Source organism: Eriocheir sinensis, chromosome 29 (assembly GCF_024679095.1).
Source record: "Eriocheir sinensis breed Jianghai 21 chromosome 29, ASM2467909v1, whole genome shotgun sequence".
NCBI lineage: Eukaryota > Metazoa > Arthropoda > Malacostraca > Decapoda > Varunidae > Eriocheir > Eriocheir sinensis.
The window spans coordinates 11,834,954-11,851,122 of NC_066537.1; the positions used below are offsets into that span (position 1 = coordinate 11,834,954).

A 16,169-nucleotide genomic window follows, 5' to 3' on the forward strand; every position below is an offset into this window, starting at 1 on the left:
TGACTCCGTTACTAAATTCGCCATGTGAAGAGGAAAACAAATAACAATGATATATCTACTGCTTTTAAATCCACTTACAAAAACAAATGATATAGGGTTATAGAATAAATAATGATGATAAGAGACAAATAATATATATGCAATGACTGACTCGTTACTAAATTCGCCATGTGAAGAGGAAAACAAATAACAATGATATATCTACTGCTTTTAAATCCACTTACAAAAACAAATGATATAGGGTTATAGAATAAATAATGATGATAAGAGACAAATAATATATATGCAATGACTGACTCCGTTACTAAATTCGCCATGTGAAGAGGAAAACAAATAACAATGATATATCTACTGCTTTTAAATCCACTTACAAAAACAAATGATATAGGGTTATAGAATAAATAATGATGATAAGACAAATAATATATATGCAATGACTGACTCCGTTACTAAATTCGCCATGTGAAGAGGAAAACAAATAACAATGATATATCTACTGCTTTTAAATCCACTTACAAAAACAAATGATATAGGGTTATAGAATAAATAATGATGATAAGAGACAAATAATATATATGCAATGACTGACTCCGTTACTAAATTCTCCATGTGAAGAGGAAAGCAAATAACAATGATATATCTACTGCTTTTAAATCCACTTACAAAAACAAATGATATAGGGTTATAGAATAAATAATGATGATAAGAGACAAATAATATATATGCAATGACTGACTCCGTTACTAAATTCTCCATGTGAAGAGGAAAACAAATAACAATGATATATCTACTGCTTTTAAATCCACTTACAAAAACAAATGATATAGGGTTATAGAATAAATAATGATGATAAGAGACAAATAATATATATATATGCAATTAATGACTGACTCCGTTACTATTATCCATGTCAAGAGTAACGCAAACAACAAATGAAATATATAATAATGCTTTTAAATCCTCATATATATAATAAAAGACACTAATTAATGAAGATAATGGAGATCAACACTATACAATAACTACTCCGGAACTAAATTCTCCATGTAAAAAGGAACACAAACAGGAAATGAAATAATCTAAAGTTTTAAATCCACTCATGAAAACAAAATTGTAGTTATAGAAAAAAAATTAAGACAATAGTTAAACCAAGAATAACAAATGACTCCGTTCCTAAATTCTCCATGTAATGAGTAAGAAAAATCAGTGAATAGCACATCTACTGCTTTTCAGTCCACTTATGACTCAGAAGATACAATAAAAGAGAGCAAAAAATAATGATGATAGAGATAAACAACTAAAATACTAATAGATAACGAATAAATAAATCCTTTGTATCCATGTCTGTATCCCCGTTGTTCCTCTCAAAGGTAAACAAAAGCACTGGACCAACAACAAGGGTGAGAATAATATCAATAAACACGTCCATATACATAATAATAAATAGGTGATTAGTTTTTCCTGTGTCTGTGTCCATTAATTACCTCATCCTACAAGTGTTTCCCTCCCTAGTAAAGTAAATAAGCGGGAATAGAGAAGGAGAGGAGAGCTAACTTTTAATGCGGTTTGCTATATTTTTTAGAGTGGGTAATTCCTCCTGTTTTTGTCTTCATATTACCCCATTTGGTAAATCTTAGGAATAGCGGCTCCTAGCGAGGGCGCATTTTTACTGTGTGGTGGTAATTACAACATTTCTAGCACATATGACGGGGTTTGACAAGTGGACAGGCGTGTTTATGTCACAAGGGGTATATTTTTCCATGCTGGCCTCACGATTTCTTCCAAGTTGATGGGTGATGAGACTGCGAGCTCCGGGGTGAAGAAAAGGAAGAGCCCGCGCATAAAAATACACCCCTTGTGACATAAACACGCCTGTCCACTTGTCAAACCCCGTCGTACGTGCTAGAAATGTTGTAATTACCACCATGCCGTGCCCTAAACACGCACCCGCTAGGAGCCGCTGTTCCTAAGATTTACCCCCCATTTTCCACGTACTTCCCTTCCTAGTAAAGTAAATTAGTGGCAATAGAGAAGTGGAAGAGGGCGGAATGTTTACACGATTTGCTGTAATTTTTAAAAGGGTAATTGTTCATGTTTTTTTTTGTTTTTTATATTTTTTAAACTCATTTTACTTGTATTTCGCTCCCTAGTAGAGTAAATATTTGGCAATAGAAGATGGGAAGAGGGCTAAATATTAACACAAGTTGCCATAATTCTTAAAAGGTTTATTGTAAGTATTTCCATCATATTCCTTGCAGAGTAGAAGAGAAGGAAGAGTAAAGAGAGACAGGGCGCTCAGTTCTGTTATATAATACAAGAAGTAACCGAAGAATTTAATAAGTAACAAGCCTTGCAATAATTCTATCTCTGTAATTATTTTTCCTTAGGTCTATGTCTACTTTTGAATTAATTAATAATTGCTTTCCTCCCTAGCAGATTGAAAATAGAAGAGACATGCTTTAGTATATGTAGTTTCAGGCCAACAAATATTTCCTCGTATCTGTAAACATATCTTGCACGTATTTCCTTCCTAACCAAGTGAAAATAAAAGAGAATGGGAGGAAGCCTAACCAATAATTCTTTTCCTTGACTGTCTTTTTAGTATAATTTCAAACCAGCAAATATTTTCTCGTATCTGTAAACATATCTTGCACATATTATATTTACTTCCTAGCAGAGTGAAAATAAAAGAGAATGGGAGGAAGCGTAACCAACAGTTCTTTTCCTTGACTCTCTTTTTAGCATAGTTGCAAACCAATAAATATTTTCTCGCATCTGTAAACATACCTTGCACGTATTTCCTCCCGAGTCGAGTGAAGATTAAAGAGAATGGGACAAAGCCTAACCAACAATTCTTTTTCTTGTCTGTCTTATTCACATTTCCCTTCCTTCCAGAGTGGCAGTAAGAGACGGGGGAAGGACAAGAGACCTCAACCTGTCACATTTCTTCGCCGAGCTAATATTTTTATGAGCATCAGCCAGCAAGAGCCTCCAAGATGGCCATGTCTTCCTCCTCACCCATGGACAGACTCATGACCCTGGACAATATCGAGAAAGATATTGCCACGGTGCTGCAGTCAGCCGGTGAGAGAGAAATGAGTCCTTGTGTCTTTAATTATTTTGTTATTTTCTTGTTTTCATAAGTAGATTGAAAAGCATCAGACATATCATTTATTGTTTTTCTCTTTATTGGGAGAGTTTAGTAATGGTGGCAGTTATTGTTTACGTTAGTTGGAGAAAGAAGTCCACGTGTCATTAATTATTTTTACTCTTTGCAGGGAGAGTTTAGTAATGGTGTGAGTTATTGTTTACGTTAGTTGGAGAAAGAAGTCCACGTGTCATTAATTATTTTTACTCTTTGCAGGGAGAGTTTAGTAATGGTGTGAGTTATTGTTTACATTAGTTGGAGAAAGAAGTCCATTTGTCATTAATTATTTTTACTCTTTGCGGGGAGAGTTTAGTAATGGTGTGAGTTATTGTTTACGTTAGTTGGTGTTTCTGGAGTACCTGGCATGTCATTTTTTCTTTGTTTTTGTTTTAATAGGATGATGCCACAGATGGAGATTATTGCCAGTTTCCTCATGTGTTTGCCTCTTTTTTTTCCCACCTCCCCCTCGTCACCTGAATCAAGTCTTAAATGCAGAAAATTACATGAATAAACTTGGATTAATTAACTTTTGCTGTAATTTACTTTCATGCTTCTGCTCAATCTTCTAGCAAACATTTCTTCCTGACATTTTTTTCATGATAACTGAGTAAAATTGAGAGCATAGACTGGCAAAGATACCCATTTCTTTTTACCCATGACCATACCCTAGTAATAATGCCTAGTGTCCTTCCCCACCCCAGGCCAGGCCCTCACCGAGCTGAGCAAGGACAAGCCGGCCAACAAGCAGGTGGAGGCGCACGTGACTCAGTTCCGCCAGACACTCACCAACGTGGAGACGGAACTCGCCAAGCAGATCAACTACCTCACCCAGGTCTCCACAGGTGTGTTGTGGGTGTGGGGGTGAAGGGCAGTGTGTGTGTGTGTGTGTGTGTGTGTTTAGAGGGGCAGGAAGAGGTACTGTGCATGTTGGGAGTTATATGAATAGGGTGTGGCATGGACATTTTTTTGGTGCATGTTTTTTTTCACTTTTATATTACCCATTTTTATTTATTTATTTTATTTTTACTGGATTGGATAAAGTTAATTGTCCCATATCTTAATTCTGTTTTCCAATCTAAACCTGTTAAGTATGTGTTTAACTTTGCTCTTTTGTGACTACTACTACTACTACTACTACTACTATTACTACTACTACTACTACTACTACTACTACATCAACCATCCCTACTACATTATCCATACCAAATCTTGACTACCATATCATTTCTTCTACTACCATATAACCCAAACATACCCAACCACAATGCCCACTCTCTATGCCCCCCTCCAACAGGTCAAGCACACGAGGGGTCCAGCTACAACTCCCAGAAGACCCTACAGATGGCCATGCACCGACTGGACCACGCCAAGACCAGAGTGAATGAGCTGGAGGCAATTAAGACCAAACACCTTCAGATCCTCCAGCAACACCAGCTCCAGAAACAACAGGGCATGCAGCAACCGCCCCAACCCTTGTGATGAGGAGTGGAGGGGAGTGGGGAGGGTGATAGTAGTGGCAGGGGGAGAAGGATGTGGGTAGATGCAGGAGTGGAGTTGGGGAGTATCGGGGAGGGAGGTTGTGACAGTTAAGGTAGAGGGAGAAGGAAGTGGGTAGATAGACACCCCATTACGGTAAGGAAAGGAGGGGATGAGGGATGTTTGGGGGAGATGGTTGTGGTATGGAAAGAAGGGTGTGGGGAGATGCAGCACCTCCCCAACTTTTGTGCCGTGAAGTTGAGGGAATGGGAACAGTTGGGAAGGCTTGGGGTGGGTGTGGTAGGTGACAGTGGTGGTTGGGGAAGAAGGAAAAAGAGTGGTATTGATGGGTTATGAATGTGCTGGTTGAAAAATACTTAAGTTTTCATCATCAGCCATGACTTGTCAGCTCCAGAACAAAGACCTTTACCAGTGTTCTCTACCTCACTGTCTGTTGTTAGTTTACTCCATCCTACCCCAGCAATGGTTATTTAATTGATCTACTTGCTCTATTTGCCCTGTCGATTACACTTCCTAGGTTGCCACTCCGTTACTCTGGCAAGAATCTCGAAAATGGCAATAACTGATAATATTTAACCATCCATTTCCCTTGCTTTGGTATTATACAAGTGAAGGTGATACAAGCTTAAAAGAATAACAAAAAAAATCTCATAAACAGTATATAGGAAAGTTGAGAGATTCATAGTGTGTCGTATGTCGAAAATTTAATAACTGATAATATATAACTATCTGCTTCCCTTCCTTTGGTATTACACAAGTGAAGGAGATACAAGCTTAAAAGAATAACAAAAAACAACTTGGGAACAGTATACAGGAGAGTTAAAAAAAGAGAGATCCATGGTTTATCTTAATATTCTTTACTTCATATAGTTTCTTCACGACTGAGGGGAGACGGAATCATTTCATAGCAATACCGATAGAGTGAAGGAGTAACAGCGAACAAACCAGCAGCATCAGTTACACAAATATATATATGGTTTTACAGATTCAGTAGTACTTATGATGTCATGTGTATCCATCCAGTCAATTCACAGCACATTGAAAGAAGCGTGAAGGGAAAATACATACCATCATCATTAGAAGCATAGAAAACAAATATAAGTACACAGAGTAACTTCACCATAAAGGACATGAAAAAAAAAGGAAAAAACGGAAAGAAGAAAAATTAACAGCGTTCAAATTTGATGTTATACTCAAGATGTACGTTACAAGAATCATACTTTTGAAACACGCCCAGCCAAAATAAAATTAACACAAAGTAACCTCACCGGACATGAAAATACAATAGCATTCATTTACAAAACACAGAAAGAAGAGAAAAAATAAGAACATTTGTATTTGATCTTATAGTACTCAAGACGAACACTTCAAGCATCGCACATCTGCAACACGCCCAGCCATCCTTGCCAGAGAAGCAGCAGAGCAATGGGAGGACCAGTACAAAAAATAATTACTGTGGGTCGTGAGTTTCATAAGCGGATAAATATTATATGTGACACGATCCTTAGTATAGATGCCGAGTGTTCCCAGTGTGTGTGTGTGTGTGTGTGTGTGTGTGTGTGTGAAAAGATGATGAGGGTTGGTTGTGAAAGAAAAAAAATGAGAAAGCAGATGAAAATAAAAAGAAAAGGAAGAAAGGAGAAATGAAAACATAAGTGGCAGTAAAAACAACTCAGAGAATAATAGTCAGAAAAGTACACAAAAAAATTAAGCCAAAGTATCAAAACGTGTGTGTGTGTGTGTGTAGTCAGTCTGGGAACACTCAAATCAGTATCTTTTCTTTTATCAGGTTTTCATACTGTAACATAATTTGTATAAGAGAAAAAAATAACAACAATCATCTAGTACAGTGTGTATAATCACCTTTGCAACATCTCTCATAAATAGTTTTAATATGTGTTATTATTACTATATATTATTTATTTGCGTACGTGTGTGTATATATACGGTACATTCTTGGTTTATCTGGACTCTTGGGAGGCATGAGACAGAAGTAAGGTATAGTTGCCAACTTGTACTCACCCCTCCAATTGGTACTTATATCAGGAAAGTACAGAAAAAGGATCCAAAGTAATAAAACAAACTATTGCCAAAATTAAGACATTCAGTTTTTTTTACTTTGGTTTATTTTAAAGGTCTATTTTGACTGGTTTACTTTGACCTTTATTTTTTTTATTTTCATAGGTCTATTCTGACAGCTGTTTACTTGACCGATTTACTTTCATACTTCAGCTCAAATGTTCCAAAGTCCTTTTTTTCCCCTGGTATAAATACAAATTGGGGTGGTGAGTACTCATTGGTGAACACACTCTATGCAGGCTTCAATCTACAGGAGAGTAGGTCAGCTGGCTGGGTTATGAGGGTGATAGAGTGTGTGTGTGTGTGTGTGTGTGTGTGAATGCCGACACAATCGATACTTACACTATTATACATTTAATCACCTACATTCACACACACACACACACACACACACACACAGTCACGTATTGTCCGAGCACCGCTAAGTAATAGACACACACCAGAGGAAGGAAGATTCAGTTCTTGCCAACACCACAAGGCTCCCACAATGGATGAATGACTTGCAAGACTAATGAATGTGAGTGTGGGTTGTGACAGTGCAACACAAGATATACAGAACGTACCTCAACAATGCCACAAGTTAGATGCAAGGGAGATAATTATTTGTCCTCCATTCACCAAATAAGAAACGAGGGAGACATTTATTCATCCCACCAAGTTAGATTCAAGGCTAGCATTTATTTCTCCCCCATTCATTTAGTTAAGATATGAAGGAGACAGTATCTTGTTTATAGTTGAATATGTTGGTAAAAATAAGATAGTGGACAAATAGAATACATTACACAGCTCTGTGGTTAATATTGATCCATTGGAAACTTTCTAATAAATGTGAATGATTGAGTTAATGGGGGAAATAAAATGTACCAGGCGTCAGAAGCCATACTGCACTAAAGTCAGAGGAAGGTAAAATATAACACACGCAAATGTATTGAAAAGACAGAAATGGGTGAAGAGTCATAGGTTGTAATAATGTTTCAAGTGAATGGGAGCTAAAAGAGGTGACATACAACCCCATATGGGAAAATAGGGACATTAAACAAAAAGAGGAGAGAAAAAGATAATGGTGGCGAGATATTGTTATGGATGAAGAAGGCAAAAAGGAACTAACTCACTAAAGAGCTGCCATGTGTAGTGTGCCTTGAGTGGTGTTCTTATAGCCATGTGTGTCCTTGTGTATAGCAACCTAACCCACTGGCAAATGAGACTGAGAAAAGCGACATTTGTATTAGTGACTAGTGGGTCCTAAATAACAGATATGATGCATTATGGGAGATTCAGAGATGCAGTGTACTGGGAGTCATGGTGGCTTAAAGGGTTAGAGCATCAAGGCATGAAAGTAGAGTCAGAGTGAGGCTTTTCAAACCCCTGTGCCACCGAGCAACATTAGGAAGGGGATTCAGTCTTAAACGCAGAGCCACAACCTCATAAATAAAAGCAACCTCTTACGAACATCCGCAAGAGCTGACGAGAGGAAGAACAGGAAGAAGGTTTGTAGTATATTCAGATCATAAATTCAATACTGTGATAGAGTAAGTGTGAGGGTTACTAGGGTCAGGTCAGGTCAGGTCAGGGTAAAGTGTGTTGAGTCATTAGCAAAGCACACAAGACATCTCAGGAGTAAAAAAAGAATAGGAAAAAGGAAAGCAGTGTATATATTCAGATCATAAATTCAATACTGTGATAGAGTGAGTGTGTGAGGCTTGCATTCAGGGTTGTTAGGGTCAGGTCAGGTCAAGGAAAAGTGTGGTAAGTCATTAGCGAAGCACACAAGACATCCCAGGAATAAAAAAAGAATAGGAGAAAGGAAAGCAGTGTATATATTCAGATCATAAATTCAATACTGTGATAGAGTGAGTGTGTGAGGCTTGCATTCAGGGTTGCTAGGGTCAGGTCAGGTCAGATCAGGGTAAAGTGTGGTAAGTCATTAGCAAAGCACACAAGACATCCCAGGAGTAAAAAAAGAATAGGAAAAAAGGAAAGCAGTGTACATATTCAGATCGTAAATTCAATACTGTGATAGAGTGACTGTGTGAGGCTTGCATTCAGGGTTGCTAGGGGTCAGGTCAGGTCAAGGGTAAAGTGTGTTAAGTCATTAGCAAAGCACACAAGACATCCCAGGAGCAAAAATAGAATAAGAAAAAGGAAAGCAGTGTACATATTCAGATCGTAAATTCAATACTGTGATAGAGTGACTGTGTGAGGCTTGGATTCAGGGTTGCTAGGGTCAGGTGAGGGCAAGGAAAAGTGTGTTGAGTCACTAGCAAAGGACAGAAGACATCCCAGGAGCAAAAATAGAATAAGAAAAAGGAAAGCAGTGTACATATTCAGATCATAAATTCAATACTGTGATAGAGTGAGTGTGTGAGGCTTGCATTCAGGGTTGCTAGGGTCAGGTCAGGTCAAGGAAAAGTGTGTTGAGTCACTAGCAAAGGACACAAGACATCCCAGGAGTAAAAAAAGAATAGGAGAAAGGAAAGCAGTGTACATATTCAGATCATAAATTCAATACTGTGATAGGAGTGAGTGTGTGAGGCTTGCATTCAGGGTCAGGTTAGGTCAGGTCAAAGTGTGTTAAGTCACCAGCAGAGTGCATAAGACATCCTAAGAGTAAAAACTGTCAAAAGAAAAAATAGGATGATAATGTTTAAAGCCTATATTCAGGGTCAGGTCAGGTCAGGTTAGAGTGTGGTCCCCAGCAGAGTGCAAAAGACATTCCAGGGGTAAAAATTTTCAGGAGAAAGAACAGAATGATATATAGTGTGTGGGGCTTGCATTCAGGGTCACTAGGGTCAGTTCAGGTCAGGTCAGAATGTGAAGTCACCAGTAGAGTATACAAGACAACCCAAGAGCATATACCAGAGTTTGTTAGTACGTAGTGTATATATTCGTCTTCGGCAGAGTGTATACGAACAATGACTCTCCTCTGTTACACGAACACTTATAGGCAAGACACTTTAGAGAACAGTCTGTGGGGGGTTAGCAGTAATTAAGTAATCCATTTCACCCTCATCAGTAACACCACCAGCACTGCTACATGAGGGTTAGCTATAGATGCCGCGAGCCAACCCATCCCCTAAACCCTATCCTCTTCCTCCTTGTTCTGGCGTTTATACATAGACTTACATAGATATTCAGACCACACAGACTCGATGGTTGGTGACTGTCTAAGGGTCTATTTTTATTTCTCGTCATCGATAGAAAAAGCTAAGCAAAACTATGAAATTATCTCGTTACTGATGTGGAGGATTATTGATACATGTAGAGAGATTAAGAAAATGAAGGAGGGGGCAGGGTGTATTGTATTGGGCAAGGTGTAAATCCATCATTAAGCTTACCAGCACCATCAACACCACAGTAGTTAGTCATGGTGGTGTTGGGTAAAGTGTTAAGTCATCCCCCACCTCACCATCACCACTATCAAAGGAAGAACTGATGGTGACGGTAGTGGTGGTGTTGACGGGGGTGGAAAACTTTGAAAAACCTCACCATTGTCACTCCCACTATAACAGCAGCCCGTAATGGTGATGAGGAGCAGTACTGGTGGTGATGGACTATATGTACTGGTGATGATGTGCAGTATTAGTGGTGATGAAAGGATAGAAAAAAAAATATCACCCATTCCATCACTAAAACAATGAGATAAGGGAGAGGACGACAGTAATGGTGGTGGTGGAGGAACAGCCCGGGAGGACATGGTGGAGCACTCTTAGTCGTTCTCCAGCAGCGACTTCTCCACCATGATGGAGTCGTAGCCTGGCGGCGGCCCGTAGCTGAAGTTCTCGAAGGTTACGTCCATGATTGCCCCGTCATCAACTGTGGGGAGGGACAAGGTGGACTTTTGATACCTGGGCATATAACATACCAATGGGAATATGCTTCTAGACACTAAAAATAATGAAGAATTAAACATAAAAGAACCCTATCAAAAACAAATAGTGTGCAATGTTGTTCATACCTTGTCCTACCTGATGATGCTTAAGAGGTTCAGCTTCACTTCCAATGTAATGCTTTTCCTTTGCCTTTTTCCCTGGCCAATGGTGCACACCTCAACTACTCTTATACGCTATTATCAAGATAACAGAAAAACACGAACACGAACAATTTGTGGCAATCGAAACACGGGAAAAGCACCTAAACAAATTTGACTGCAGATGGAATAAAAGGAGAAAGATTTATGTATCTTGAAGGGGAACCAGACAGAGGCTGAGAATTGTGCTTTTTCCCCTGCACTGCACACTGATCACATGATTGCACAACGAATCACAACAAAGCATGTAACCAAACTTAAGGGATCATAGATTTAATTTTTGATCAGGGTAAGTTCAAAATCATATCAGCGAATGATTGTATAGCAATAGCTGTGTGTACTGGTAAGAGTCCACATTATTATTAGTGAGTAAAGTGATGATGAGGAAAAGGATGACAATGGTGAGGAAGAGAGGCAAGAGGATGGAGATCAAGACACAGACAAGGTAGCCACACTCACCATAGAGGGCGGGATAGACGGTCCCCTTGAAGCTGGTGACGGGTGTGTTGGTGGGTTTGCTATTGATGAAGAAGTTAAGCTCCACGTGGTCATAGCTCACACCCTGCAGGAAGACGAGAAAGGGGGGATGTACGATGATGGAAAATTATATAAATCATAAATAAATAAATAGATAAAGTGTGAGTTTATATTATACTTTTTTGGGCAATTATCAACACATCTGAAAATTATGACAAAGTAAAAGTACACACAAACTCTCTCTCTCTCTCTCTCTCTCTCTCTCTCTCTCTCTTAGCTATTTTTTGTTACTTCATTACATCTGAATTAAAAAGGCAGTATAGTAGTATTTGTAGACAGAAATAAGAAGGGACAAGGAGGAAGAAATGTAAGAAAAAGAAGAAAAAGAATTAAAAGAGGGGAAAAAAATACCCTCCCCATGACTCACCAGAATGTCACCCTCCTGCGGGATGTCAGCAATCTTGTACTTCTCTTCACCGTTGTGCCGCACCGCCCCGTCGGAACACAACACCCATGACTGCGCATCCTCCCCCAGGGGCACTTTGTTGAGATTGGTGTTGCGCGTCGCTATGCCCACGCCCCACACACCTGTCCATGGGGTGGGGTGGGGGGAAGGAGGAGAAGATAGAGTTGTAAATTGGACATGGACAATATTCTCACCTGTATCACCCATCGAGCCAACCCATTCTCATTTATATCACCCATTTAATCAATTCATTCCCATCCATATCACCCATCAATCCAACCCATTTTCACTCATATCCCCCATCAAACAATCCATTTTCACCCATATCTAATAAAAACAACCCATTCTCATCTATATCACCCATCAAAACAACCCATTTTCACCCATATCCCCCATCAAAACAACCCATTTTCACCCATCTCTCATAAAAACAACCCATTCTCATTTGTATCACCCATCAAACTAACCTATTTTCACCTATATCACCCATCACTCCAACCCATTCTCACCCATCACCTATCAACCAACCCATTCTCACCCATATCACCCATCAAATCAACCCATTCTCACCCATCAAACCAACCCATTTTTCACTCATATCCCCCATCAAACCAACCTATTCTCATCTATATAACCCATCACCTCAACCCATTCTCACCCATCACCCATCAACCTACCTGCCCACCACCCCGTTCTCTCGTTACCCCCCGCCTCACCTGACTGCTGTAGCTTCACCTCAAAGTAGGCCTTGTTCTGCAGGATGGGTATGTTGCCCAGCGCACCGCCAGTACCACAAATCCGCACTCCATTCTTCACTATTACAACCTCATGACCTGAAAAAAAATGGTGTATAAATAAGTAAAATATAATAAAGATAGAAATTTACCTTCACTGGACATATATACACTTTAAAAGGATATAAAATAAATTATAGATAAATAATACAAGTATAAAAAATATGTACACTGACTAAGGGTGCTGACTCAAACAAGAAGAGGTTAGGGTAGGTCAGGTAACATTGGGTGAGAATAAATTAGGTCATCACATGAAATTAGGACAGGCAAATTTTATGACAATACTTTACTAAACGACCTTTCTCATAAATCAAGAGTATTGAAATGTGTGTAAAATCAGGTTAAGTAACAATACTAACAAGTGATATACGAAAATTAACAAACCCAACTAAACACACATTGAAAAACGGATAAATAAAAAAATCAGTCACATTATTGTTCATGAAGATTAATTCGATATTCAACAAATTATGCGTAGTGTATATCATACGTACCCATGTATCCCGTGTCCAGGATGATGGTGGGCGTGGTCCTGGTGGGCAGTGTGGGGTGGGGCGCCGCGCCACACAGCTGCCTAAAGCAACACAGGTACATGGCCATGGTGCTCTCCCTCGCTGGTGATGGGTGTGGTGGTGAAAGATGTTGTGGTGAGGGGTTGGGGTAGTGATGGGCTTGATTGACAGATGTGGTGGTGTCAGATGTGTGATGATGATGGGTGTGGTGGTGACAGTAATGGTGGTGTTGAGTGTGCTGATGGACAGATGTGATGGTGATGGGTGTAGAAGTGATGGACAGGTGTGGTAGTGACAGATGTGTGGTTCAGCTGCCTCCTGACTTACAGCATCATTACATCAACACCTTATCACACTTCTCTCCCCTCCTCACTCCTTCATTTGCAAAGGTATAGCCTTAGAAAATGTACCTACAAAGTGGGGTGTTATTATTATTTCCCTTGTTCTTTTCTTTTCTTTTCTTTTTTTTTTTTGTCTAGTTAATCTCTCTTTGCACCTTTTTTCTTGTGGTTAAAATGGCTTTGGATATGTTTGTAGGTCCTCCTCTTTCCTTCCTTCTAATTCTTCTTTGTTGTCTTCCTTTATTTCTTCTTCTTGTGATCTGTTCTGCTTTCTACCACTTCTAAGGTTCTCACTGATTCTTCACACTTGGATACTTCACCAATCTCTTTTTCCTTCGTTTCCTTCACTTTTTGGCATGTCCAGTTCAATCTACTAGGAGTGGAACACCTTGGTAATGTCTCCTTTTTGCATTATTTCTTCTTTTTAGGTTCTTTTGCCTTTGTTTCTCCTTCCCGCCTCGAGTCCAGTCCTGCAGTTTAATAGTAAGCGTGGGAGACCTAGGTAATGGCTTGTTTTTGCGTCGTTTCTTCTTTTTTCTGTTTTTGTGCTTTTCTTTCTCCTTAAAATCTTGGGTCACTTGCTACCTGTTCTGGCCTCGTCCTCCTCCTCCTCCACTTCTTCCTGTCTTCCTAATGGTGTGAGAGATCTTGTTAATGGCTCTTTTGTGCGTTATTTCTTCTTCTTTTCTGTTATTTTACTTCCTTTTCTCGTTCTTCAAATCTAGGGTCACCTGTACCTATTCTCGTCCTCCTCCTCCTTTCCTGGTCTTCAATTGACGTGAGAGACCTTGGTAATGGCTTTTTTGTACATTATTTCTTCTTCTTTTCTGTTATTTTTCTTCTTGTTTCTCGTTCTAAAAATCTAGGGTCACCTGCTACCTGTTATGACCTCATCCTCCTCCTCCTCCTCCTCTTCTTCTTGTCCTTCGAATGACGTGAGAGATCTTGGTAATGGCTCTTTTTTTACGTTATTTCTTCTTCTCCGTTATTTTCCTTCTTGTTTCTCGTTCTTAAAATCTTGGGTCACCTGCTACCTGTTATGACCTCGTCCTCCTCCTCCTCCACCTCTTCCTGTCCTTCGAATGACGTGAGAGATCTTGGTAATGGCTCTTTTTTTACGTTATTTCTTCTTCTTCTCCGTTATTTTCCTTCTTGTTTCTCGTTCTTAAAATCTTGGGTCACCTGCTACCAGTTATGACCTCGTCCTCCTCCTCCTCCACCTCTTCTTCTTGTCCTTCAAATGACGTGAGAGATCTTGGTAATGGCTCTTTTTTTACGCTATTTCTTCTTCTTTTGTGTTATTTTCCTTCTTGTTTCTCGTTCTAAAAATCTTGGGTCACCTGCTACCAGTTATGACCTCGTCCTCCTCCTCCTCCACCTCTTCTTCCTGTCCTGCTGCTCGTCCCGGCTTCTCCTTGCTCTCTTCGGTCTCACTTTTCGCTGTTTGTCACTCTTCTGCCATTACCTTGTCCTGTTCTCCTGTGCTCCTCCCTCAGTGTGTTCTTCCCTCCATCTGGTTGACGTGTTGGTGTTTTCCTTGCCCGGCCTCCTCCTCCCCCGGACCGCCGATTCGGTACTTCACCACCTCGGCTATTTATTTTATACAAGCTCCCCAAAGTTATTTTTCCCTTGGTAGCTTTTCCTCAACCCTATTTTAACCTTAACAGCTCAAACACCTCGGCTATTTCTTTTATACAAGCTCCCCAACGTTATTTTTCCCTTGATAGCTTTTCCTCACCCCTATTATTTCCCTTAACAGCTCAAACACCTCGGCTATTTCTTTTATACAAGCTCCCCAACGTTATTTTTCCCTTGATAGCTTTTCCTCACCCCTATTTTTTCCCTTAACAGCTCAAACACCTCGGCTATTTCTTTTATCCAACGTTATTTTTCCCTTGATAGCTTTTCCTCACCCCTATTATTTCCCTTAACACCTCAAACACCTCGGCTATTTCTTTTATACAAGCTCCCCAACATTATTTTTCCCTTGATAGCTTTTCCTCACCCCTATTATTCCCCTTAACAGCTCAAACACCTCGGCTATTTCTTTTATACAAGTTCCCCAACGTTATTTTTCCCTTGATAGCTTTTCCTCAATCCTATTTTAACCTAACAGCTCAAACACCTCGGCTATTTCTTTTATACAAGCTCCCCAACGTTATTTTTCCCTTGATAGCTTTTCCTCAACCCTATTTTTTCCCTTAACACCTCAAAACACAGAATAGTTGTAGGGAAATTTGTAGGATATATTGCTTAATTGCTTCCTACAAGATATATTGCTTCTGTTGGTTCATGGTTGAGGTTTAAGTCGATTTAATTAAAGGATTTCCCTAAGTTAATTGTATTTTTTTATTGAGGTTAACTGTAAATTATATTTTTGTGGTATATCCAACACGAGATAATGATGACAGATTCTACTTCGGCTGGTTTACTTCTTTTCCTAATGATAATACTCCATGATAAGAAAAATGCTTTATGCGCTTTTCTTGTTTATTTTAGCTGCTGATTTGCCTCCTCTATTATAAATCAATGAGCACTTTTTTATTATTTTTTCAGTAGGTGCCAACGATGCCAGATTGTCGTACTCAGCCTCTTATGTTCGCCAATTTCCGACCCAAAAACTGCCTCCTAGCCCCTATAATAACTGCCTTCATTCCCTTGTTGTGCTTTCCTTCCTGCCATTGTATCTTTTTAATTTCATGGTGCTACCTACACATGTATTAATAGTTGTATAATCTCACTCTGTCCTGCCTGGGGGTAGGGATGGCATGTTCCTCCCTTCTCCCTTGTTGTTTACCTGCAACAATAAACTATCAATCATATATGGT

General features: G+C 39.4%; 2 protein-coding genes across 14 annotated transcripts; one reads left to right on the forward strand and one right to left on the reverse strand.

The window, feature by feature from the left end:
• Window positions 1-1,350: 1,350 nt before the first annotated feature.
• On the forward strand, window positions 1,351-6,492 carry LOC127005058 (mediator of RNA polymerase II transcription subunit 11-like). The gene is made up of 4 exons (XM_050873529.1): window positions 1,351-1,400; window positions 2,896-3,084; window positions 3,850-3,990; window positions 4,443-6,492. The coding sequence occupies exons 2-4, from the start codon at window positions 2,997-2,999 to the stop codon at window positions 4,625-4,627; spliced, it is 414 nt and encodes a 137-aa protein (XP_050729486.1). The 5' UTR covers window positions 1,351-1,400; window positions 2,896-2,996; the 3' UTR covers window positions 4,628-6,492.
• Window positions 6,493-9,585: 3,093 nt separating this feature from the next.
• Window positions 9,586-14,917, reverse strand: LOC127005056 (SPRY domain-containing protein 7-like). 13 transcript variants are annotated; one of them, XM_050873528.1, is made up of 6 exons: window positions 14,699-14,917; window positions 12,983-14,230; window positions 12,411-12,527; window positions 11,656-11,816; window positions 11,211-11,313; window positions 9,586-10,537 (listed from the first exon to the last, which is right to left on the reverse strand). In XM_050873528.1, the coding sequence occupies exons 2-6, from the start codon at window positions 13,086-13,088 to the stop codon at window positions 10,431-10,433; spliced, it is 594 nt and encodes a 197-aa protein (XP_050729485.1). In that variant the 5' UTR covers window positions 13,089-14,230; window positions 14,699-14,917; the 3' UTR covers window positions 9,586-10,430. The 13 variants fall into 13 exon arrangements, with proteins under 13 accessions (XP_050729485.1, XP_050729483.1, XP_050729484.1 ...); XM_050873526.1 differs by having other exon boundaries at window positions 12,983-14,385; XM_050873527.1 differs by having other exon boundaries at window positions 12,983-14,213; window positions 14,682-14,917.
• Window positions 14,918-16,169: the final 1,252 nt, after the last annotated feature.

Coding starts and splice junctions, on each gene's coding strand:
- LOC127005058 (XM_050873529.1), top strand. CDS start 2,997: ATGGCCATGTCTTCCTCCTCACCCATGGACAGACTCATGACCCTGGAC. Junction 3,085..3,849: donor CACGGTGCTGCAGTCAGCCG/GTGAGAGAGAAA, acceptor TCCCCACCCCAG/GCCAGGCCCTCACCGAGCTG. Junction 3,991..4,442: donor CCTCACCCAGGTCTCCACAG/GTGTGTTGTGGG, acceptor CCCCTCCAACAG/GTCAAGCACACGAGGGGTCC.
- LOC127005056 (XM_050873528.1), bottom strand. CDS start 13,088: ATGGCCATGTACCTGTGTTGCTTTAGGCAGCTGTGTGGCGCGGCGCCC. Junction 12,528..12,982: donor CCTGGACACGGGATACATGG/GTACGTATGATA, acceptor ATTTTTTTTCAG/GTCATGAGGTTGTAATAGTG. Junction 11,314..11,655: donor CGCAGGAGGGTGACATTCTG/GTGAGTCATGGG, acceptor GTCTTCCTGCAG/GGTGTGAGCTATGACCACGT.